Here is a 26,513-nt window from a genome sequence, read left to right as displayed (position 1 = left end):
GTTCTACTTCTGGGATCTCCATATATGACTATCTCAATTTTAGCCATAAGTGGAAGACAAGGCAAAGTGCCTAGTGGGGGCAGATCAGTTCTATCAGAAATATATTAATACATAGCAAGGGGGTCACTTTTTTTTTGGAGACAGAGTGTTGCTCTGTCACCCAGGCTGGAGTGCCGTGGTGCAATCCCGACTCACTGCAACCTTCAGCTCTGGGCTCAATCAATCCTCCTACCTTGGCCTCCCAAGTAGCTAGGACCACAGGCATGCTCCACCACACCCAGCTAATTTTTAAATTATTATTATTATTATTATTTTGAGACGGAGTCTCACTCTGTCACCTAGGATGGAGTGCAGTGGCGCAATCTCAGCTCACTGAAACCTCTCCCTCCCAGGTTCAAGCAATTCTCCTGCCTCAGCCTCCCGAGTGGCTGGGACCACAGGCGCATCCCACCATGCCCAGCTAATTTTTTGTATTTTTAGTAGAGACGGGGTTCCACTGTGTTAGCCAGAATGGTCTCGATTTCCTGACCTTGTGATCCGCCTACCTTGGCCTCCTAAAGTGCTGGGATTACAGGCATGAGTCACTGCACCCGGCCTAATTTTTAAATTGTTTGTAGAGACAGGGTCTTGCTATGTTGCCCAGGCTAGTCTTGAACCCCTTGCATCAAGTAATCTTCTCGCCTCAGCCTCTCAAGTAGCTGGGACCACAGGCATGTGCCACCACACCCAGCTAATTTTAAAATTTTTTGTAGAGATGGGGTCTCCCTTATGTTGCCCAGGCTGGTCTCAAACTCCTGGGCTCAAGGGATCCTCCTGCCTTGGCCTCCCAAAGTGCTGGGATTATAGGCATGAGCCACTGCACCCAGCCAGGGTCACATTTTTACTAAGTCTTCATTGTCTACTTACCTGTATGTCTTTATCAATCCATCCATCCTCCTACCTACCCAACATTCCAGAAAAACACAGAGCACCTGCCAACGCACCAAATTCATTAAGAGTATATGTGTGGGCCTGCCTAGCTCCTCTCACATCCTTTTTGGCCAGAGATCAGGCAATGGCTGTATGCTTCTTGATCCTGCATACACGGATCCCTCATAGCACTTGTGTGGCTTCTACAAGGCCTTGGATCCAGTCGGGCTGGAGTGGCAATCACCAGGAGGTCCCTCAGAGTAACATTATAGCTCTGAGGACTCTGCAAGAGGAGGGAGGACACATCCAGCTGCCTCTTCTCGCCAGAGCTGTCACTGCGGGAGTGGCACTCCCCAGGCAGGGAGGGGTTTTCTGGAAAGGCAAAGTCAGAAGCATCAGCGATTTGTGCTGCTGGATTCAGCACAAATTCCTGGTGAAGACCACCTCCCAGTAGGGTCCCATGGTCTATAACTGGCTGAAGCTCTTTGAGCCAGAATCAGCCATTGCTCCTTTTCTCCAAATAGTTTTTCTTCCCCATTTTTTCATACTTAACATCAGTAACTGGTGCAGCCTCAGCTGAATGAGCCTCATGTGAATGAGAACAAGGAAATGGTGAAGAAGGGACTTGGACAGCAATCTGTCTTTATCTTTTTTGTCTTCCCAATCAGACTAGAGACTTCCTAATGGTATGGACTGTGTCTCCACCATCAGACTGGGGTTTCCCCGAAGACGGGGCTGTCCCCCCTCCAAAGACTGGGAGCTCCCCAAAGATTAGGACTGGTTCTATCGGTCCCTCTCCCCTTTAAGCTCCTGGCACATCCCTGTACACACTGGCACTCACGTGACAGGTTATTCATCCCCAGCTTGGGGTTGTAGTGAGCTGGGAAGAAGGAGAGCTTCCCACTCAGTTGAAGCTTGGTGAGTAGCTCGGATATCAAATGTGGCTTGTTCATGTCACTCTTTAGCAAAGTCCAGTTTGTGTTCGGACTCCCCCAGAAGCTCTTGGATTTTGTGGGCAGAAAAGGTTTCACCATTTTCTTCTGGGTTAAGTGTGGAGGGGTCTGCTGCTTCTTGCATTTAAAGGATACCACCCTGTCCGTCTCTGGGCCACTGTACTCAGAGCTGGCGGTCACAGCCAGGATTGGCGGAGACTTTGGGGAGATTGAGAGTTGGGTGGTAGATTCTGGGGTGGTTTCTACGGAGGTTAAGTGCTGGAAGAAAAGACAGTTCAAAATGAGACTGTGGAAAGCAAAGGGTTCCTTCCTATGCTATTTTTTTTTTTTTTTTTGAGACAAGGTCTTGCTATGCTGCCCAGGCTGGTCTCGAATTGGGCTCAAGTGATGCTCCTGCCTCAGCCTCCTGAGTAGCTGGGACTACATGTGAGTGCCACCATGCCCAGCTCCCATGCTATTCTTGATTAAAATAAACAGATTAAGAGCTGGTTCATTAGCAGCAAGAAAGATTAGGTTAGAATAGTTTCTTCACCATGAATTGGTTAAACAGTAGGGCAGAAGACAGTAGAATACAGCCTCCTCTAAAAGTCTCTAAACATGAGACAGATTATAAACAATAAAGATTGGCAATAAGAACAATAGGTATTATTATTGTTATTGTTATTATTATTATTATTATTATTATTATTTGAGACAGGGTCTCACCCTGTCACCCTGACTGGAGCGCAGTGGTGCAATCTTGGCTCACTGTAACCTCCACCTCCTGGGCTCAAGCAATCCTCCCACCTCAGTCTCCCAAGTAGCTGGGACCACAGGCATGCGCCACCACATCCGACTTTTGTATTTTTTGTAGAGATGGGGTTTTGCCATGTTGCCCAGGCTGGTCTCAAACTCCTGGGTTCAAGTGATCGGCCCACCTCAGCCTCCCAAAGTGCTGGGATTACAGGCATGAGCCTGTAATCTCCTGCCTCCTGGAGGCGGGAGAATCACTTGAACTTGGGAGGCAGAGGTTGCAGTGAGCTGAGATCACACCATTGTCCTCCAGCCTGGGTGACAAGAGTGAAACTCTGTCTCAAAAACAAACAAACAAACAAAAACAACCAAACAAACAAACAAAAAAAACTAGTCTTGGGGAAAAAAAGAAACTGCACTTTATGAGATCTGCAGCTTTGCAGCTTTTTGTCCAAGGACACCCACAATCCACATGGTGTGGGCAGCAGAAGCCACAGACTTACTGGCTAGAGGTAAAGTTTGAGGCAATCAGAGAAGCCAGAGAAACAGAGTGTAAATTGTGAAAGTGTGAAATCCTTTCATGTGCAGTTTAGCGTGACTGATAAACTACACATGCTGGGGGGTGTGGAATGAGGAGGAAAGGATCTCAGGCGACCCAATAAAAAATAGCACTGCAGGCTGAAATAACTAATAAGATTTCGATTGCTGCTGACCACAGTAGATTTAGAATGTGAAGTTAATGGATTGCTCAAATAAAAATCACTCTTTAGGTTGGGCAAAGTGGTTCATGCCTGTAATCCCAATTATTTGGGAGGCAGAGGTGGAAGGATCACTTTAGGCCAGGAGTTTGAGACCAGCCTGAGCAACACAGCAAGATCCTCATCTCTAAAATAATTGTTTAAAAATTAGCCAAGCATGTAGTCCTAGCTACTCAGGAGGCTGAGGCAAGAGGATCACTTGAGCCTGAGAGCTTGAGGTTATAAGTGAGCTATGATCACACCACTTCACTCCAGCTTGGGCGACAGAGCAAGACCCTGACTAAAATATATATATATATAAATATATATTATATATATACACACACATTAGTGTATATATATATACATTTATTTATTTATCACTCTTTAGAAGAACAAACAGAATCCAGAGACTCTACAGTGAATCACTGCATCATGCATAATTCATGATGTCCAGCATCCAAACTTAAAACCACTAGATATGGCCAGGTGCGGTGGCTCACACCTGTAATCCCAGAACTTTGGGAGGACAAGGCAGGAGGATCACTTGAGATCAGGTGTTTGAGACCAGCCTAGCCCACATGGCAAAACCCCATCTCTACTAAAAATACAAAAATTAGCCGGGCATGGTGACAGGCACCTGCAATTCCACCTATTCGGGAGGCTGAGGCAGAAGAATCACTTGAACTCGGGTGGCAGAGGTTGCAGTGAGCTGAGATTGCGCCACCGCGCTCCAGAAGCCTGGGTAACAAAGCGAGATTCTATCTCAAAACAAAACAAAACAAAACAAAAAAGCCCACTAGATATGCAAAAAAAGAAAAGAAAAGAAAGAAACCAGAAAAACATAATCCACACTCAAGAGAAAAAAGTAGTCAATACTCTAAGACCAACTGGCCGCAGTGGCTCACACCTATAATCCCAGCACTTTGGGAAGCCAAGGAAGCCAAGCAATCGCTTGAAGCCAGGAGTTCCAGACCAGCCTGGGCAACATAGCAAGACCATATTGCTTAAAAAATTAAAATAATAAATAAATAAAAATAAGGAAATAAAATACTATGAGATGACCCAAATGTTGGCTCATTAGCAGACAAGAACTTTAGCAGGCATTATAAATATGGCCAAAGAATTAAAAGAATATGGCTGGGTATGGTGGCTCACGCCTGTAATCCCAGCACTTTGGGAGGCCGAGGTGGGCGGATCACGAGGTCAAGAGATCGAGACCATCTTGGCCAACATGGTGAAACCCCGTCTCTACTAAAAATACAAAAAATTAGCTGGGTGTGGTGGCACGCGCCTGTAGTCCCAGCTACTCGGGAGGCTGAGGCAGGAGAATCACTTGAACCTGGGAGGCAGAGGTTGCAGTGAACCAAGATTGTACCACTGCACTCCAGCCTGGCGACAGAGTGAGACTCCGTCTCAAAAAAAAAAAAAAAAAATTAAAAGAATGTATGCATACAAAATTCAAAAGTTGGGAATCTAAGCAGAAAAACACAAACTATAAAAAAGAACACTAGCTTGGGCAATATGTACAAAAACTACAAAGATTAGCCAAGCATGGTAGCATGCACCTGTGTCCCACCTATTTGGGAAGCAGAAGCCAGAGGATTGCTTGAGCCCAGAAGGTTGAGGCTGCAGTAAGCTGTAATTGTGCCACTGCACTCCAGCCTGGGTATAGAGTGAGACCCTGTCTCAAAAAAATAAATAAAAAGAACTGAGTAGTATTTCTATTGGGCTTAAAGGTATAATAATTGAAATAAAAAATTCACTGAATGGGCTTAAAGGTATAATAATTGAAATAAAAAATTCACTGAATGGGCTTAATGGCAGACAAAACAGTCAGCGAGTTTGACTATAGAGCAATAGAAATTATTCAATCTGAAAACAAAGGAGAAACAAGATTAAAGAAAAGTAAGTAGAACCTAAGAAGTCTGTGAGACAATATTCTGTGACAACATACACGTTGTTGAAGGGTCCAGAAGAGAAGAGAAACAAAATAAGGCAGCAAAAGATTTTGAATAATGGCAATAAATTTCTCAAATTTGGTGAAAGCCATCAACTTATAAAAACAAGATCAAGAACCCTAAGTAAGATAAATACAAATAAAACCATACTCTGGTTTCTCTTTAGATGGTATAAATCTTCCACCTTTTACAAATAAAACCACACCCAGACACATTACAGGCTCATGCCTATAATCCCAGCACTTTGACAAGCTAAGGCAGGTGGATCACTTGAGGTCAGGAGTTTGAGACCAGCCCGGCCAACATGGTAAAACCCAGACTCTAATAAAAATACAAAAATTAGCTGGGCGTGGTGGTGCATGCCTGTATCCCAGCTACTCAGGAAGCTGAGGTGGGAGGATTGCTTGAGCCCAGGAAGATTGAGGTTGCAGTGAGCCGTGATTGTGTCATTACACTTCAGCCTGGGCAACGGAGTGAGAGCCTGTCTAAAAATAAAAATAAATAAATGATTATATTAGGAAAAAAGTCTTACTCAATAGTCTAAGCTTTCTCCTTAAAAAACTAGAAAAGTGGCCGGGTGGGGTGGCTCACGCCTGCAATCCCATCACTTTGGGAGGCCGAAGTGGGTGGATCACCTGGGGTCGGGAGTTCAAGACCAGCCTGACCAACATGGAGAAACCCCATCTCTACTAAAAATACAAAATTAACTGGGCGTGGTGGTGCATGCCTGTAATCCCAACTACTCGGGAGGCTGAGGCAGGAGAATCGCTTGAACCTGGGAAGTGGAGGTTGCAGTGAGACGAGATCGTGCCATTGCACTCCAGCCTGGACAACAAGAGCAAAACTCCGTCTCAAAAAAAAAAAAAAACTAGAAAAGTAAAATAAATCCAAAGCACGCAGAAGGAAAGTATTAATAAATAGCAGAAATCAATAAAATCAAAAATAGAAAAATAGACAAAACTCAATGAAACCAAAATCCAGGGTTTTTTTTGGTTTTTATTTTTATTTTTTGAGATGGAGTCTTGCTCTGTCGCCCAGGGTGGAGTGCAGTGGCTGGGACTACAGGCGCACACTGCCACGCCCAGCTAATTTTTTGTATTTTAGTAGAGACGGGGTTTCACCGTGTTGCCCAGGCTGTTCTCGAACTCCTGAACTCAGGCAATCCGCCCGCCTCGGCCTCCCAAAGTGCTAGGATTACAGGCGTGAGCCACTACGCTCGGTCCAAAATCCAGTTTTTTTTTTAAAGGTCAATAAAATTGATAACTCCAGCAACATTTATGAAGTAAAAAAGAGAGAAAGAATAAGAAAATTACTAATATCAGGAATGAAAAAGAGGTTATCACTAGACTCTACAGACATTAAAATGAAAATAGGGACTACTATAAATAACTCTTCATGTATAAAGCCACCTTAGATGAAATGAACCAATACCTCAAAAACCACAAACTGCCGAAATTCATTCAAAATAAAATAAGTGATTTGGATAGTCTTATATCTACTTTTTTTTTAAATTGAATTTTTAGTTTAAAATACTCTAAAAAAGAAATATCCAGGCTCAGATAGTTTCTCTGGAGAATTCTATCCAAATACTTAGATAAGAAATAATGACGAATCACCAGGCACCATGGCTCATGCCTGTAACCCAGCACTTTGGAAGGCTGAGGAGGATGGATCACTTGAGGTCAGGAGTTCGAGACCAGCCTGGCCAACATGGTGAAACCCCATCTCTCCTAAAAATACAAAAATTAGCTGGGCATAGTGGCAGGTACCTGTAAATCCCAGCAACTCAGGAGGCTGGGGCAGGAGAATTAATTGAACCCGGAAGACTGAGCAAAGATCGTGCCACTGCACACTAGCCTGGGTGACAGAGTGAGACTCCATCTTAAAAAAAAAAAAAAAGAAAGAACAACAAATCTATATAATCTCTTGCAGAAAACAAAAGAGAAAGGAATAATTCCTACTTCCCAACTCACTTTATGGGGCCAGAATTACACTGATATCAAAGATAGGCAAAGAAAATAGAAGAAAAAAAACACTATAGACCAGTATCTTTTATGAACTTAGACATAAAATTTCCCAACAAAAATTTTAGCAAATTAAATTTAGCAATGTATTAAAAAATATACGATGACCAAGTGAGGTTTATCCTGGGAATGCAAGGTAGGTTCAATATTGAAAAATCAATCAGTGTAACCCACCATATTAGCAGTCTAAAGAAAGAAATCCATATGATTATATCACTTGATGCCAAAAAAGCACTTGACAAGGTTCAACATCCATCTATTATGATTATTATTATTATTATTATTATTATTATTATTATTATTATTTGAGACAGAGTTTTGCTCTTATTGCCCAGGCTGGAGTGCAATGGTGCTATCTTGGCTCACCACAATCCCTGCCTCCCGGGTTCAAGCAATTCTTCTGACCCACCCTCCTGAGTAGCTGAGATTACAGGCATGCACCACCACATCCGGTTAATTTTGTATTTTTAGTAGAGACGGGATTTCTCCATGTTGGTCAGGCTAGTCTCGACCTCCCAGCCTCAGGTGATCTGCCCACCTTGGCCTCCCAACGTGCTGGGATTACAGGCGTGAGCCACCGCACCTAGTCTCATCCATCCATTATTTTAAAAAACTCTCAGCAAACTAGGAATAGAAGTGACCTTTTTCAATCTGATAAAGGGCATCTACAAACACCTGACAGCTAACATCATACTTAATAGTAAAAGATTGAATGTTTCCCTGCTAAAATTGGAAACAAGACAAAGATGTTTGCTGTCTCCACCCCTATTCAACATTGTACGAGAAGTCCTAGCCAGTGCAATAAAGCAAGAAAAATAAAGACACTAATGATTGGAAAGAAATAAAACTGTCTTTATTTGAAAATGACATATAATGAAAATCCTAAAGAATCAACAAAAAAACTTACTAGAATTCATAAGAAATTTAAGTCTAGGCTGGGCGCGGTGGCTCATGCCTGTAATCCCAGCACTTTGAGAGGCCGAGGCGGGCGGATCACAAGGTCAGGAGATCAAGGCCATCCTGGCCAACATGGTAAAACCCTGTCTCTACTAAAATACAAAAAAAAATTAGCCAGGTGTGTGCCTGTAGTCCCAGCTACTCAGGAGGCTGAGGCAGGGGAATCACTTGAACCTGGGAGGCGGAGGTTGCAGTGAGCCAAGATCGTGCCACTGCACTCCAGCCTGGTGACAGAGCGAGACTCTGTCTCAAAAAAAAGAAATTTAAGTCTCAAAATTCAAGATAGTATACATCAATCATTATTTCTATATGCTAACAACAACTGGAAATTAAAATTTAAAGAAATAATTCAATTTACAATATTGTCAAAAAACAAATACTTAGGAATAAATTTAACAAAAGATGTGCAAAATGTCTACATTGAAAACTATAAAACTTTGTTGAGGAAATTAGAGAATATCTAAATAAAATGGAAAGATAAATAATGTTGGAAGATTGGAAGATTCACTATTTTGTTTTATTTTGATTTCTTGTTGCATAATACCAAAGATTCACTATTGTTAAAGACATTGTTTCTCCTCAAAATTTTCTGCAGATTCAGCACAATGCCAATCAGAATCCCAGCTTGTTTTTTTGCAAAAATTGATGAATTTATTCTAAAATTTAAGTGGAAATGCAAAGGACCTAGAAGACCCAAAACAGTCTTGAAAAAGAACAGCAAAAGTGGAGGACTTATATTATCTAATTCCAAGATTTTCTATATAGGTTCAGTAATCAAGACAATGTGGTATTGGCATAAGGATAGACATACACACACACACACACACACACACACCCCTAAAAAATCAAAGGAACAGAATAGAGTACAAAAATAGATCTACATTTACATGGTCAATCACTTTTCAGCCAAGTTACCAAAGCAATTCAATGATAAAGGAAAGTCTTTACAATAAATAGTTTTGGAACAACTGAACATATATATGGGAAAAACAAACCTTGGATCTTGTCATCTAACATACTTAAAAATTAATTTGATGTGGATTATGAACCTGAAACACAAAGCCAAAGTTATAAAACTTCTAGAAAAAACATACGAGTGGCCGGGCGCAGTGGTTCAGGCCTGTAATCCCAGCACTTTGGGAGGCCGAGGCAGGAGGATCACCTGAGGTCAGGAGTTTGAGACCAGCCTGACCAATATGGTGAAACCTCGTCTCTACTAAAAATGCAAAAATTAAGCTGGGCGCAGTGGCTCATGCCTGTAATCCCAGCACTTTGGGAGGCCGAGGCAGGTGGATCGCCTGAGGTCAGGAGTTCGAGACCAGCCTGGCCAACCTGGTGAAACCCTGTCTCTACTAAAAATACAAAAATTAGCTGGGCATGGTGGCAGGAGCCTGTAATCCCAGCTACTCAGGAGGCTGAGGCAAGAGAATCACTTGAACCTGGGAGGTGGAGGTTGCAATGAGCTGAGGTCGCGCCATTGCACTCAAGCCTGGGCGACAGAGTGAGACTCTGTCTCAAAAAACAAAAAATACAAAAATTAGCCGGGCATGGTGGTGGGCGCCTGTAGTCCCAGCTACTCAGGAGGCTGAGACAGGAGAATTGCTTGAACCTGGACGGCGGAGGTTGCAGTAAGCTGAGACTGTGCTACCACACTCCAGCCTGGGAACAGAGTGAGACTCCGTCTCAAAAAAGAAAAAACATAGGAGAATATATTTGTGACCTGAGGTACATGAAAATCTCTTAGATAGGATATAGAAAGCAACAGCCATGCTGGGCGCGTGGTGGCTCACGCCTATAATCCCAACACTTTGTGAGGCCCAGGCAGGCAGGTCACTTGAGGTCAGGGGTTCAAGACCAGCCTGACCAACATGACGAAACCCCGTCTCTACTAAAAATACAAAAATTAGCCGGGTGTGGTGGTGTGTACCTGTAGTCCCAGCTACTTGGGAGGCTGAGGCAGGAAAATCACTTGAACCCGAGACGCAGAGGTTGCAGTGAGCCAAGATCATGCCACTGCGCTCCAGCCTGGGCTACAGAGGGAGACTCCGTCTCAAAAAAGGAAAAGAAAAAAAAAAAGACAAGAAAGAAATAAAGAAAGAGAGAGGGAGGGAGGGAGGAAGGAAGGAAGAGCTATACAAGAAAAATTGATAAACTTTATCAAAATTAAAATTTTTTATTAATCAAAAAACACTATTAGGAAAAAAACAGGTAAATTTCCAGAATATATAAATTAAGTAATTCCCACAATGGAATAGTCAAAAGACAATCCTACCCAAAAAGGAGGCCAGGCATAGTGGCTCATGCCTGTGATCCCAGCACATTGGGAGGCTGAGGTGGGAGGATTGCTTGAGCCCAGGAGTTTGAAACCAGCCTGGGCAACAAAGCAAGACTCAGTCTCTTAAAAAAAAAAAATTGCCAGACACAGTGGCTCAAACCTGTAATCCTAGCACTTTGGGAGGCTGAGGCGGGCTGATCACAAGGTCAGGAGCTCGAGACCAGCCCGATCAACATAGTGAAACCCTGTCTCTACTAAAAATACAAAAATTAGCTGGGTGTGGTGGTGCTCATCTGTAATCCTGGCTACTCAGGAGGCTGAGGCAGGAGAATCGCTTGAACCCGGAAGGTAGAAGTTGCAGTGAGCTGAGACCACACCACTGCACTCCAGCCTGGGTAACAGAGTGAGACTCCATCTCATAAAAAAAAAGATTAGCCAGGAACAGTGGTGAGGGCCTGTAGTCTCAGCTACTCAGGAGGCTGAGGTGAAAGGGAGGATCCCTTGAGCTCAGGAATTTGAGGTTGCAGTGAGCTATGATGCTGCCACTGCATTCCAACCTGGGTGACAGAGTAAGGCTCTGTCTCAGAGGGGGGAAAAAAGGGAGGGGATAAAAACTTGAACATATTTGACAAAGAAAGATAAATAACCAGTAAACATCAGGGAAATACAAAGTAAACTACAATGAGATATCAAAATATAGCCATTAGAGTGGTTCAAATTTAAAAGACACGGAGGCTGAGGCATGAGAATTGCTTGAACCCGGGAGGCTGAGGTTGCAGTGAGCCAAGACTGTGCCACTGCACTCTAGCTTGGGCAACAGAGCAAGACTCTGTCTCAAAAAAAAAAAAAAAAAAAGACAGATAACGCCAAAATGTTGACAAAGATATGGAGCTATGGAGCAACTGAAACTCTCATAAATTGCTGGTTAAAATGTACAATAATACAGTCACTTTGAATAAAGACTTTGGAGTTTCTTACAAAGTTACATATAGATTTACCTTTTGATCCAGTGATCCTTCTCCTAGGTAGTTACACAAGGAAATGAAAACATTTGTCCACAAAATGATGTGTACAAAAATGTTCACAGGAGCTTTAATGACTATAAAATAAACAACCAAACAAACAAAAAACTGGGAACAACCCAAAAGTCTATCAATAGGTGAATGGATAAACAAACTGTAGTATATCTGTACAGTGAAATACAACTCAGCAAACTACTGATTAGCCCAAAAACATGGATTTATCTCAGAGATATCGTACTGAGCCAAAGAAGCCAGACACAAAAGAATACAGACTATATTATTCCATTTATGTAAGATTCTAGAACAGGCAAAACTAAGGTGAAAAAGTCAAAGAAGTCAGAGTCAGGGTAGCAGATGCCTTTAGGAGGGATGAGGGGAGGGAGATTGCCTGGGAAGAAACAGGAGGAAACTTTCTGGAGATATCAAAATGTTCATATCATGATATATCATGATAGCATGTAGGTTATAGGGTATATTTATTTGCCAAAATTGTACAGTTAAGATTTGAGTAAATTTAATCCTAGGGAAAAAATAGGGCTCAGAAAAAAAAAAAAGAGGACATAGAATGAGATATATAATCAAATCATATTTAAATACATTTTGTTTATTTATTTTGAGATGGAGTTTTGCTTTCGTCACCCAGGCTGGAGTGCAATGGCGCAATCTCGGCTCACTGCAACCTCCGCCTCCCGGGTCCAAGCAATTCTCCTGCCTCAGCGAACTCTTTTTTTTTTTTTTTTTTTTTTTTCTTTTTCTTTTATTATTATTATTATTATTATTATTATACTTCAGGTTTTATGGTACATGTGCGCAATGTGCAGGTAAGTTACATATGTATACATGTGCCATGCTGGTGCGCTGCACCCACCAACTCATCATCTAGCATTAGGTATATCTCCCAATGCTATCCCTCCCCCCTCCCCCCACCCCACAACAGTCCCCAGAGTGTGATGTTCCCCTTCCTGTGTCCATGTGTTCTCATTGTTCAATTCCCACCTATGAGTGAGAATATGCGGTGTTTGGTTTTTTGTTCTTGCGATAGTTTACTGAGAATGATGATTTCCAATTTCATCCATGTCCCTACAAAGGACGTGAACTCATCATTTTTTATGGCTGCATAGTATTCCATGGTGTATATGTGCCACATTTTCTTAATCCAGTCTATCATTGTTGGACATTTGGGTTGGTTCCAAGTCTTTGCTATTGTGAATAATGCTGCAATAAACATACGTGTACATGTGTCTTTATAGCAGCATGATTTATAGTCCTTTGGGTATATACCCAGTAATGGGATGGCTGGGTCGAATGGAATTTCTAGTTCTAGATCCCTGAGGCATCGCCACACTGACTTCCACAAGGGTTGAACTAGTTTACAGTCCCACCAACAGTGTAAAAGTGTTCCTATTTCTCCACATCCTCTCCAGCACCTGTTGTTTCCTGACTTTTTAATGATTGCCATTCTAACTGGTGTGAGATGGTATCTCATTGTGGTTTTGATTTGCATTTCTCTGATGGCCAGTGATGGTGAGCATTTTTTCATGTGTTTTTTGGCTGCATAAATGTCTTCTTTTGAGAAGTGTCTGTTCATGTCCTTCGCCCACTTTTTGATGGGGTTGTTTGTTTTTTTCTTGTAAATTTGTTGGAGTTCATTGTAGATTCTGGATATTAGCCCTTTGTCAGATGAGTAGGTTGCGAAAATTTTCTCCCATTTTGTAGGTTGCCTGTTCACTCTGGTGGTAGTTTCTTTTGCTGTGCAGAAGCTCTTGACCTCAAATGATCTGCCCACCTCAGCCTCTCAAAATGCTGGCATTACAGATGTGAGCCACTGCGCCCAGACTCTATTTTTAAAAATCCATTCTTTAAATGGGAAAACTGAGGTTTAGGGAATTTAAAGTGGCTAAAAGGAAGTTCTATATCTATTAAAAGGAGACTCCAGGATCCAATCGAAGGCAGCCAGATCCCCAAAGCATAATCTCTATTTTAAATTGTGGTTAAAATAAATAAATAAATAACATAAAATCTACCAGCTTAGTCATTTTAAAGTGTTCTATATGTAGTAGTGTTAACTATATGCACATTTGTTGTGCAAGAGATCTCTAGAACTTTTGCACCTTGTGAAATTTAACTTCTATATTTATTAAACCATTCCCCCTTCTCTCCCTCCGCCCAGTCCCTGGCAACCATGATTCCACTTTCTAAGAGTGGCTACTCTAGATACTTCACAGAAGTGGAATCATAACAGTATTTATCTTTTTGTGACCAGCTTCTTTGACTTAGCATAAACATTCTCAAGGTTAAGTCCTATTGTAGCATTTGACAGGATTACTCTCTTTTTTAAGGCTGAATAATATTTCATTATATGTATATACCACATTTTCTTTATTCATTTATCTGTGGTTGACAGACATTTAGGTTGCTTCTACCTCTTGGTTATTATGAAAAATGCTGCAATGAACATGGGTGTGCAAATATCTTTTTGAGATCCTGTTTTCAATTATTTTGGGTATATACCCAGGAGTGGGATGGTTAGATTACAGGGTAATTCTATTTTTAATTTTTTTTTTTTTTAGACAAGAGTCTAACTCTGTTGCCCAGGCTGGAGTGCAGTGGTGCGATCTTGGCTCACTGTAAACCCTCCTCCTGGGTTCCAGCAATTCTCCTGCCTCAGCCTCCCGAGGAGCAGGCATTGTATGTGTGTGCCACCATGCCTGGCTAATTTTTGTATTTTTAGTAGAGATGGGGTTTCATGATGTTGGCCAGGCTGGTCTTGAACTCCTGGCCTTAAGTGATCCGCCTGCCTCAGCCTCCCAAAGTGCTGGGATTATAATGAGCCACCACACCTGGCCCTATTTTTAATTTTTTGAGGAAGCTCCACACTGTTTCCTTAGAGGCTGCAGCATTTTACATTCCCATCAACAGTGCAGAAAGATTCCAATATCTCCACATCCTCACCAAGGCTTATTTTCTGTTTTTCATTTTTTTAAAGTAATGACCATCCTAACAGCTATGAGGTGATATTTCATGGTTTTGATGTGCATTTCCCTGATGACTAGTGATGTTGAGCATCTTTTCATGCTATTGGCCATTTGTTTATCTTCTTTAGAAAAATGTTTGTTCAAGTCCTTTGTCTATTTTTAAATTGTACTTTTGTTGCTGTTGAGATGTAGGAATTCTTCATATATGCTGGATATTAAACCTGCTATGGTGTGAATGCTGATGTCCCCCCAAAATTCATGTTGAAGTCCTAACCCCCAAGGTGATGGCAGTAAGAGGTGGGGCCTTTGGGAGATGACTAGGTGATAAGGGCAGAACCCTCATGAATGGAATCAGTACCCTTATAAAAGAAGCCTCAGAGAGTTAGTTAGCTCCTTCCACCATGTGAGGACACAGCAAGAAGCTGCCATCTATGAGGAACAGGCCCTCACCAGACATCAAACTTGCCAGCACCTTGGTCTTGGACTTCCCAGCCTCCAGAACTGTAAGAAATAAATTTCTGTTGTTTATAAATTACCCAATCTAAGGCATTTGGTTATAGCAGCCTGAACAGACTAAGGCAAATCCCTTATCAAACACATGGTTTGTAAATATATATACTTTTTCTTTTTCTTTTTCCTTTCTTTTCTTTTTTTTTTTTTTTTTTGAGACAGAGTCTTGCTCTATTGCCCAGGCTGTGGGGCAGTGGCACGATCTCAGCTCACTGCAACCTCTGCCTCCCAGGTTCAAGCGATTCTCCTGCCTCAGCCCCCTGAGTAGCTGGGATTACAAGCGCGCACCACCACGCCTGGGTAGGTTTTGTATTTTTAGTAGAAACAGGGTTTCACCATGTTGGCCAGGCTGGTCTTGAACTCCTGACCTCAGGTGATCCTTCCGCCTTGGCCTCCCAAACTGCTGGGGTTACAAGCATGAGCCACTGCACCCTGCACTGGTTTGCAAATATTTTCTCCCATTGCCCAAGTTGCCTTTTCACTCTGTTGGTTGTTGCCTTTACTGTGCAAAAGCTTTCAGTTTGACATGGTCTCATTTGTCTATTTTTGCTTCTGTTCACTGTGCTTTTGGTGGCATATGCCCAAGAAATTATGAAGCTGCAAAACATACTCTCTTAAAGGTGCTTTTCAAACCACGGGTTGTACACCTATGAAATCATGAATTAATCTGGTAGGTTGTAACTGGTACTTCTTTTTTCTTTTTTCTTTTTCTTTTTTTTTTTTTGAGACAGAGTCTCGCTCTGTCACCCAAGCTGGAGTGCAATGGCACGATCTTGGCTCGTTGCAACCTCTGCCTCCCAGGTTCAAGTGATTCTTCCACCTCAGCCTCCCAAGTAGACAGGATTGCAGGCACCCACCATCATGCCCAGCTAATTTTTTGTATTTTTGTAGAGACAGGGTTTCATCATGTTGCCGAGGCTGGTCTTGAACTCCTGACCTCAGGTGATCCACGCACCTCGGCCTCCTAAAGGGCTGGGATTACAGGCGTGAGCCACTGCACCCAGCCTTAACTGGTACTTTTTCAAAGAATAGAACAGACAGAATAGCACAGGATAGAAAATGTTAATTAAGGTATCATATGTAGTATGCCTAAGCACTGTTTTAGAAACTTTTTTCCAGGTGTGTGTGTGGGAGCGGGGGCGGGGGTGATGGATTGTGAAATAAAGTGGATTTCTTACTGTGGGCTATGGTTAAAAATTTTGAAAAACATTGCCCTACTCTCTACTGCACTTAGTCCAAATGAAGGCCCAACAATGCTGAAGATTTTCCAGTAATTACAGTAGGGTCAGCCCTTGGTGGGCTTCAGTGGGAGGAACATAAAGAGATCTGTGCTAGGGCAGTTAGTACCACGTTCATGTGGCAACTTCGCTTCTGCAAAATAGAAAGTCAACTGTCACCTTAAGTGAATATTTTTTATTTAAAATTTTTTTTTTTTTTTTTTTTGAGATAGAGTCTCTGTTGCCCAGACTGGAGTGCAGTGGCATGATCTGGGCTCACTGCAACCTCCACCTACCGGGTTCAAGCAATTCTCTTGTCTTAGCCTCCCAAGTAGCTGAAATTACAGGTGCACCACCACGCCTGGCTAATTTTTGTATTTTAGTAGAGATGGGGTTTCACCATGTTGGCCAAGCTGGTCTCAAACTCCTGACCTCCAGTGATCCACCTGCTTCGGCCTCCCAAAGTGCTGAGATAACAGGCATAAGCCACTGCGCTCAGCTTTTATTTGAATTTTATTGGTGCTATTTGTTTTGGTTTGGTTCTATGGTTGCCTAAGTGCTCCAAGTATAAAGATTTTATATCTGCTTTTATGCTTGTATATATTTATAAAAATAATTTAAGTCTACAATGGAGGTCTGAGAGAGTTTTCTTTCCTTCAAAACAAGGTGTCCATATATCAACAGAGTTTGAGAAATACTGTTTAGGCTGTGCTGAGTTCAAAGGTGTACTACCAAAATTCACGTCTAGTTGGACAGAACCTCTCAGAATGTGACCTTATTTGGAGAGAGGATCTTTGCAGGTATGATTAGTCAAATTAAGATGAGATCACACTGGATTAGGGTAGGCCCTAAATCCGATGACTGGTGTCCTTATAAGAAGGCCATGTAGATACACAGGGGAAGGCCAGGCGTGGTGGCTCATGTCTGTAATCCCAACACTTTGGGAGGCTTGAGCTCATGAGTTCAAGACCAGCCTGGGCAACATGGTGAAACCTTCTCGACAAAAAATACAAAAATTAGCCGGGGGTCGTGGTGTGTGCCTGTAGTCCCAGCTACTTGGGAGGCTGAGGTGGGAGGATGGCTTGAGCATGGGAGGCAGAGGTTGCAGTGAGCAGAGATTGCACCACTGCACCCCAGCCTAGGTAACAGAGCCAGACCTTGTCTCAAAAAAAAAAAAAAAAAAAAAAAAGATACACAGAGGAGAAGCACAGAGAAGAAAGCCACATGACACCAGAGGCAGAGATTGGAGTCATGCTGCTACAAACCAAGGACTGCCAAGCATTCAGCAGCCACCAGACAGAATCCAGCAAGAAGGAAGGAAAGATCCTCCTTCTAGAGCCCTGAGATGGAGCATGGTCCTGCCAACACCTTGGTTTCAGACTTCCAGCCTCAAGAACTGTGAGAGAATAAACGGTGTTGCCTCCACCAAGTTGGAGGCAATTTGCCACAGCAGCTCTAGGAACCACTCCAGGGAATAACCTGCCTCCCAAGAGCGGACGCACAAGAGCGTCTTCCTAAATGCCGGTCCTCCCAGCAGCTATGCCATTCCACAGCGTGGGCTTCTCAAGGGGAGACACCGAGGCCCAAGGAGGCTCAGTGGCTTACTCAAAGGGTCACAGCAAGTTGGGGGTTGAGAAAGGACCAGCAAGCAAGACTCCTACCACTCCCTCCCAGAGCTCGGCCCACTACTTACCACAGTGCCAGTGAATACGTTCACTGCAGAGGCAGACCTGGCCTCCTTGATGCTGAAGTTGGGTTTACTGGGCTCCAACTTGGAGCTGCTGAGATTGATATTCCTCAGGTCGGGTACAGAACTGAAGGGCCTCGCAGACGTCAGCTTGGGGAAAATAGGGCCGGCCTCCTTCGTGGAGGCCTCCTGGTTGAGGCTGCTGTCTGTTTCATTTTTCCTTTCATCTCTGACACTCAAGAGCAAGTCAGGTGTGTAGGACACTAATGTCAATGGCTGGATGTACTGAGGGAGGAAGAAACCACAACACACAGCCATGGGAACCCAGCTCTATCCACTTCCAGATTCATCTGCACCCAGGGGTAGGTGCAAAGGAGATGAGGAGAAGGAAAGCAGTCGATAGTAAAGTCTCTCTAATGTGGGGCTCTCAACCTGGAATTCTGGGACCCTTAGATGGCTCATGGATAGCTCACAGGGTCTCTGAGCCACTTGAAATTGCAATTTAAAAACTGTACATTGTGTACTTTCTGGCAAGAGATTCCATAGCTTTTATCAGATTCTTAAAGGGTCTGTGACCCTAATAAAGTTAAATAATACGAAACAAAAATCCCTGCTCTAATCCAGGTGAGCCTTTGAGACAAAGGAGATGGACTGAAAATTCAGCTGAATCTTCCCACTGAGCTGGAAGAGAGTGCTAAGCAGAGGAGGCGTAGACAGACCACAGGCCAACTGGATGGCTGACCCACAGCCAGGACTGGTCCATGCTTTGCACAGAGGAGGAGAGACCCAGCCAAGACCGACATCCCATGTAATGTTCTGAGAGTCCTGCTCCCAGAAGCTCTTCCCAGTGGCCTGCTCTCTCCACTGTGCCCTGGCCTGCTAGAGGGGAGCATTCCAACCCAAGCTGCAGTTGAGGACCAGGAGTACATGCACTCCTGAAGCCTGCTCCCTAAATAAGGTTCATGCTCAGCCTCCCAGCATGGCCTGGCTGATCTTACTCCTACTGGAGTAGGCAAGCAGGACAGACCGGTGAGAGTCCTCTGCTGCCTGGATGGAGGGATCCTCTAAAAGATGCCGGCTCCTGTGTGCCTTCAGGGCTCCCCGCACTGCCCCGTCGTTGCCCAGCCCTCTGCACAGCCTTTCGGTGTGTCTGGGCTCTGAGCAGTGATCTCCTCAGCACCCCCCGCCACGGATCAGGCCCAGGTGGGGAAGGGTGTTGGCTACGTGTGTTTCCCCCGATCCGGGTTTACCTGTTTGGAGGCTTGGGTGGCGGCCTTGTCTTTCTGCTGTTGTTTCTGTTGCCAGCCCCTCATGCCCTTCTTCCTCACTTGCTTGCCTGCCGATTCCCCCCACATCTCTACCTTCTTCTTCATTTGGAAGGGCTTTTTCTCCCGTTTTAGTCTCAGCTCCTGGATCAGTTGCCTGCCCATGAAGAACAAGTGAACATCATGGGGCTAGAGATGCGCTGCACAGGCAGGCATTCTCCTTGAGGGATGGACATGACTGGGTGAAAAGGTAGCAAGTTCCACATTCCCTCCTCCAACATATCCAGTCTGCACAAGTGATTGAAGGTCAAGGAGCAGGGTGTGGAGGAAAGCATCATTCTGCCAACCATACCATCCCCCATGTGGGAACAGCATCCAAGGAGAGATGTGCAATAAGGGGGCTCTTCCCTAGTCCATCACACCCCTATCTGTTCCCCACTTCTCAGCAGGCCAGTTCCCATCCATGGCAGGTGCTGGGGAGAGGCTAAAGCCAGAGGCCTCATATTGGGCCATTTCATGTGCTGGGCCTCTCTAGCCAATGGATGCTGAGAGTGGACAAAAGGTAACATAATATAGCAGAAATAACTCAGTCTCATGAGTCAGGACACAGGGGATTTCTGGTCCCTCTTCTGTCATTTTTTTTTTTTTTTTTTTTTTTTTGAGACAGAGTCTCGCTCTGTCCCCCAGGCTGGAATGCAGTGGTGCAATCTCAGCTCACTGCAACCTCTGCCCCTCCAGGTTTAAGCAATTCTCTGCCTCAGCCTCCGGAGTAGCTGGGATTACAGGAGCGTGCCACCACTCTCGGCAAATTTTTTGTATTTTTAGTAGAGACGGGGTTTCACCATCTTGGCCAGGCTGGTCTTGAACTCCTGACCTCGTGATCCACCTGCCTCGGCCTCCCATAGTGTTGGGATTACAGATGTGAGCCACCGCACCCAGCCTGTCATCATCTTTATATGTGATCCCTCCTCTGCTCTGCCTTCTCTTTCCATAAAATGAGCTGGTAGGAGAGGACTGGACTCAGTGGATGAGTCCCTCCAGCTCCTGGAGTTTACGCCTGTGTGAATCCATGAGGCAGCTTTGAGGGGGTGGCTATCCTCAGGAGTGAGTTTCTAGAAAGAGCTACTTCTCTCCACTTCACATAGGGAATCTTCCAATTCCTTATCCTTGTGAGACCAGGGCAGATGTTCATCTGGCAACTTTCTTTTTTTGCTTTTCTTTGAGACAAGGTCTGACACTGACACCCAGGCTGGAGTGCAGAGGTGCAATCACAGCTCACAGCAGCCTCCACCCCCGGGCTCAGGTGATTCTCCTACCTCAGCCTCCTGAGTAGCTGGGAGTATAAGCACATGCAACCATGCCCAGCTAATTTTCCTTTTTGTTGTTTTGTAGAGATGGGGTTTCGCCATGTTGCCCAGGCTGCTCTTGAACTCCTGGGCTCATGCCATCCGCCTGCCTTGGCCTCCTAAAGTGCTAGGACTACAGGCGTGAGCCACGGCAGCTGGCTGCTCTGGCAACTTTCATGGTTGGGGACTCTCCCTGCCACTCCAAGCCAGTCAGCCAATAGATCACACACAATCCCCAGAACCCCCCCACCGACCTCATCCCGGATGCTTTCCTACCGGGCATACTCCTCCCGAGCCCTGGAAGCAACAGTATTCTGGAAGAGGGAGTTGTTGTCCTGGAAAAACTTCTCATACTTCTCCGAATTCAGACTGGGATAAATCAGTCGGAACCCTCCACAGTTTTCCTTCTCATACGTTTCAGTTTTCTTTGACTGCACAGCCCGGAAACCCTTGGCTTCCTCAGTCCTGTTGGGAAGCAGAACATGGGGCTGCTGTCAAGTTTTCTTGGGACAAAGCCTGGAAGGGACATGTCCAAGCTGGAGGTCGTCTAGGGCCAGATGGAGGCCTTGCACATAATGGCGGTCATTCAGGATTTGCTAAATAAATGCATGACTGTTTCCCTGAAAGGAGATTCTAGCCCTCTTGGGACAGCCAACGTCATAATGCACTAAGGGCTGGTTAGCACAGTCTTTCTAACAACTCACCAAATTCTGTCCTGTTTCAAGTAAAACCCATTTTCTACTCAGCTTAGCTCTGACTAGGCAGACTGTTGCCACCTTCCCATTCACAGCCCTGATTACCCTTTTCTAGAGAATGGCAGCTTGCACTTTTGCCGAATTTGAGGGCTTCCTGGATGACCTTGATGACCGTTTATGAGCTGCAATGATCTCATTCTTCCTCACAGCCCCCTGGGGGAGGTGGGGGTCAGATAGGGAGAAATGATAAGCCCCCTTTTATAGCAGGGAAACCCAAAGCCACAGAAATATCCAGGGCCAAATAATGAGGAGACTGATTCAGAGAAGGCCCTTAACCTGACAGCTGCTCCTCAACAGAACACTGCCTCCTTCTTGAGGAGTTTAGAGATGGCAGGGCATGGCAGAAGGCATCCTGGAATCCCAGGCAGCAGACCCACTGGGCTCTGGGTCCAGAGCTGTCATTTACCAGCAGGGTGACCTTGTACAAGTCAGTTCCCTTTCTGGAGTCTTGATTTCCTTAGCTTTCAGAACAAGGCCACACAGCACTCCACCCTACCTACCTGCCCACTTCTTACAGGGAAGACAGTGCAAGTGGCTGAGAAACACTGTGCCATCCAAACATAAATGCTATTTATGGCATCAGTTCCAGAAACTCAACCCCAAAGGATTAGACTGGCTCTGCCCATGAGGAGTGCAGGGGGCTGTAGTGGGGTCTGAAAAGCAACAAAGGATCCCCTTGACTAGGCTCAGAGTCTCCTGACACTAGAATCACTCTTCAGAATGGAAGCTCCAGTTACAAGGCAAGTGCTGCCCAACAGGAAGCAGGAGACGTTAGCTCCTGACAACATGGGAACATGGAGAAGGACAGACACATCTTTCTTTATAGTAAAAAAAAAAAAAAAAGGAATGGTCTTGTTTTTATATTGGTAATTCCTAAAGCTTCACATAATATTAATTAATTTCTATCCATTATATATAGCTATATATCTGTAACTTAATCTCCTATTTCTAGGAACAAAGGAATATTCAGAGTAAAACTATTCAAACTGCTACATTCTGCCAATATAAACTCATTTTCCAAATGGGATTATCATTTGTTAAAATGACCCCCTCCAACTCCAGGCAAGATTGTAACAGCCTTCAATATATATTACAGTGCCAGGCACTATGCTAAGCCTTTATATGCATTATCTCATTTAATTCGCCCAACAACCTTATGTATCATAGCTCCATTTCATAGAAAGATCACTGAGGCTCAGAGAAGTGACAGAAAGGCCACATAACTAGTAGGCTGTCGAGTCATAATTTGGAGGAAGACAGACCATTCTTTTATTTATTTATTTTGAGATGGAATCTCGCTCTGTCGCCCAGGCTGAAGTGCAATGGTGTGATCTCGGTTCACTGCAACCTCCGTCTCCCAAGTTCAAGCAATTCTCCTGCCTCAGTCTCCTGAGTAGCTGGGATTATAGGCATGCGCCACCATACCCGGCTAATTTTTTTGTATTTTTAGTAGAGACGGGGTTTCACCATGTTGGCCAGGCTGGTCTCGAACTCCTGACCTCAGGTGATCTGCCTACCTCAGCCTCCCAAAGTGCTGGGATTACAGGTGTGAGCCACTGCACCCGGCCCAGGACAGACTATTCTTATTGGGAGCAGGGGAGTCAGAGAGAGAGCCCCACAAGGCTGGGGATTGCGAATGTACCTCATCTCCCGAGAACAACACTGCTGCAGGAACTGCCCCCGTTGTCTCTCCTCCTCCAAGACTTTCTTCTTGTCACAACTTTCCAGGTTGATCAGGACTAAGGTGTCATACAGCAGACCATCTTTCACCTCTTTATCCAACCGAGAGTCGGTGGAGAAGCTTGGAGAGTGGTTGACCTGTGAGGGCAAGATTGGCAGCTGGTAACAAAGCCGTCCAGAGTGAAAGCAGAGAGTGAGGCCAAGATGCCACCTCCAGGGCGCTACCAAAGCCCACCTCAGGGCCCTCACTACCAAGATGAAAGGGAGGGGAGAGAGCATCTGGACTGGAGCCACAGTGAAAAAAGGAGGAAGCAGAACTCCCTCTAGTTAAACCAGCTTTTATCTCAGGCCTTTCTTCTTTGGGAGCATCAGGGTTACCCTCTCTTTGGTGTGTGTGTTCCACTCCATCTGGGGTGTATGTGTTCTCTCATGTGCACTGGGCATCCAGAGAGCAGGATGGAAGGCTACTGCCCGAAGGGACAGGCTTGGACATAGGAGGTAGAGAGGAGTGGCATTCAGGAGCCTGGCCAGGGTGGAGGGGAGACACGTGGGAGGAGAGAGAGGACTCATTCCTGCCCACTGAAAAGTCTGTATTGTTTGGAGGCACCATGTGACATTTGCAGATTTCTAGAAGTTTTTGAAGGGCTTGGTCCTGATGGCTCATTCTGCTCTTTGGATAAGGGCTGCAAACAGGCACATCCCTCTTCCCACCACACCTAGAAACAAGGGCTGGGAATGGAAGAAGGGCAAAGCTGCAGGAATCTGACCTGTAATCTCGGGTTCTCCACCCCAAAGTCTGACCTGTGTCACTGCACCTGGCACTAGCACCCTTTGCTCCCTGAAGGGCCACATGAGAGGGCTCCTGGGGACAATTCTATCAGGAAGAGAGGCAGTCACCAGGAAAGCTTCTCCTCCTCCTCACACTGCCCCATGGGTCCGGGGGAGGCAGGAAACTCACTACATGGCCCCCCATCCATTTCAGTGGCAGCAGGCCCCAGGTCGCTCTCCGCTGGTGTGTGTGAACTGAGTAATTCAGGCCCCTAAGAGTGGGGCACCGCCGCTCCTGTCTGATACTGAACGTTGCCAACCCAGCTTTGACGAAGAACGTCCCTTTCTGGGAGACATTTCTGTTACAAAAGGTCGAGCTGTCTTTAGAATCACTCTGTGCCTAACTAAGATCAGCACTTCCTTGTCTAAGAGGACCTCAAGAAGGCAAAGGAATTCTCTAATTCCCAGCTGTCTACCCCCCTCTGGTGGCCACTTCTCAGCTAAGAGAGAAGCCTCAGGCAGCAGGCACCATGGGAGGAAGTGGCCTGGGAAGTTGAAACAATTTAGGTGAGCCGGGAGGGGGAAGTCCTTGAAGCGGGCTGGTCCCAATAACAGGAGTTCGTTTTCGCCCCTCGCCCAAACTTCCCTACCTCCAGCAGCCAGGGTTTGAGTTTGCGGTCCAGCAAAATGTCAAAGCCCAGGATCTCAAAGCAGGCGCTGTTGAGTGTGTGGTTGGGGAAGCAGGTGTGGTAGTTATGCCTGATGATGGGGTGGGCCGAGATGAGGGTCTTGATGATGACGTCCTCAATATCCCTCCATATCTGCTCCACGTTGTAGCTGTGGTCCTCCATGTATGCATTGAAGGTAGAGAGCTTCCTGGAAGGGAACCACAGGCCAGGAGGCAGTGTAGCTGGCCTCTGGTCACCCGAGGCCATGGCATGCTGGAAACCAGAAACTCCTGGCGGAGACAAGGCTCCAGATCCAGCGGGGATGAACGCCCAGGAGCCAGGGTGACACCTGGGCTGTGTCGGTGCCAGATGAGGTCCCAGGAATCCCAGGACCACACCCTCCAAGTCTCCAGAGCCCTGGGGTGGGTGCAGATGCAGTCACATAGGACATGGTCGGGACACTTTCACTTTCACTGTGACCCAGAAAACATCTATCAGCAGGGGAAGGCATGAGTCAAGAAAACCCCCTGACACCATGGTTTTACTTTGGCAGCAAGGATTCCTCAGCCTTTGGTGTTTATTAGAAGCATGTGGGCAGCCTTTTAAGAATGCTGATGCCTGGGTCCCACCTCAGCCATCTGAGGGGATTCTGGGGACACTAATGACACAGAAGACTTGTTTTAGGGCTGCCCACAAGGAAAAGGCACCCCAGGGCATGTCCACAGATAAGGTTACCAACTGTGCCAGGCAAACTGGACTGTCCCAGTTTTAGAACTGCAAGTCCTGAATTCCAGGAAACCCCTCAGTCATGGGCAAACAGAGAGGGCTGGTCACCTGATCATAGATGAACTCAGAGATGTCTACTTCATGTGGAACAGTTCATGAGGAAATACCTGAGTGGGTGCTCAGCCAGCTCTGAGCTGGGCATTACAGAGAGAGGACGGATGTCACAAATCCAAGAGGCAGTGGTGGGGACAGACATTTGCCACCTCACATGCACACACATGTGCACAGAGAGCCAATGTAGAAGTGGCAGTGTGGAAGGAGGAGGTGCAGGAGAGTGAACAGCAGAAAGAATGAAAAAGACAAGAGACACAGCTCATCCAGGTAGTTTCAAAAGCTCACTAGACCCCAGCCCAGGTGGCCAAGAAGGAGGACGCAGGGTCAGCCAGACAATGAGCATTTGATAAGGGCCTTTGGTGCATGCAAAGCCTCATGCAAGGAAGGGACACTAGAAACTGTCACCTCTGTCATGGGAAGCCTCAGGACCATTCAGGGAGTCAACACACATGTGAAACAACCAAGGATGCATCTATATAAAGACAGATAAGCAAAGGCTACTCAATATAGAGGCCACCTCCTCCACCTGCCATTGTCAGAAAACAGTGTTGCACATAAATGGATTTTCCAGATTGTTTTAAGCCAATTTTTTTCAAGTGGAAAAAATGTATTTAATTTGCCTAATTGGGAAATAAATTTTCCTGAAATAGATTATACACTTCCCCGACAACATATAACATAACATTTTCTTGATGACTCAGGGCTCATCACAATGAATATACTTTACTGTGTAATTTCATAATGCCCAGTGGTGAGTCAATTCAATTTAATACCAGCCATGTGCTGAGCACACTGAAAGATGAAGATGGCTTGGTGTCTGCCCCAGAATCCTGCCAGGTGTTTTCAGGTTTCCTGTCTTCTCCTTCACTGTGACCGCAGCACTACTCCTGACTTTGTGCCCCAGTGGGGTATTGACAGGGATGGCAGTTGACCTCAAATGCCAATTTTGGGACAGATTAGACAGTCAGTATGAGAAGAAGATAGTCTCAAAAGATGGAGAGGAGGAAGAGGAAAGGAGAAACAAGATGGGAGGGAGAGGAGGAAAGATGAACTCTGCCCAGCACCATGGGAAGAACCCCAAAGGCCAGGGCACCATTGTAACCCTCAAGGAGCAAAGTACAACTAGGGACAAAAGACAAATGTGCACTGGGCAAAGAACAGTTACGGGAAATGGCTGATGTTGACTGTGAGGGTTGTAAAAATACAAAAAATTAGCCAAGCATGGTGGTGGG

The 26,513-nt window shown here is 45.2% G+C and overlaps 1 protein-coding gene across 4 annotated transcripts in view; it reads right to left on the bottom strand.

Moving 5' to 3' along the window:
- Window positions 1-26,513, bottom strand: part of TTLL6 (tubulin tyrosine ligase like 6) — a 58,139-nt gene that overhangs the window by 8,523 nt on the left and 23,103 nt on the right. For 3 of the 4 annotated variants that reach the window (XM_054546344.2, XM_054546345.2, XM_054546347.2), the window contains 7 exons: window positions 24,424-24,649; window positions 22,968-23,143; window positions 20,847-21,035; window positions 19,210-19,381; window positions 17,966-18,244; window positions 1,751-2,120; window positions 984-1,281 (listed from right to left, as the gene is read on the bottom strand). In XM_054546344.2, coding sequence (XP_054402319.2) covers window positions 1,016-1,281; window positions 1,751-2,120; window positions 17,966-18,244; window positions 19,210-19,381; window positions 20,847-21,035; window positions 22,968-23,143; window positions 24,424-24,649 — 1,678 coding nt within the window. In that variant the 3' untranslated portion in view covers window positions 984-1,015. The remainder of the gene's footprint in view (window positions 1-983; window positions 1,282-1,750; window positions 2,121-17,965; window positions 18,245-19,209; window positions 19,382-20,846; window positions 21,036-22,967; window positions 23,144-24,423; window positions 24,650-26,513) is intronic. The other variant, XM_054546346.2, reaches the window with a different exon arrangement.

This window comes from Pongo abelii, chromosome 19, assembly GCF_028885655.2.
Source record: "Pongo abelii isolate AG06213 chromosome 19, NHGRI_mPonAbe1-v2.0_pri, whole genome shotgun sequence".
In the NCBI taxonomy this organism is placed as follows: domain Eukaryota; kingdom Metazoa; phylum Chordata; class Mammalia; order Primates; family Hominidae; genus Pongo; species Pongo abelii.
The sequence above is the reverse complement of the archived record's forward strand: the minus strand, read 5'-3'. Positions and strand labels throughout refer to the sequence as shown.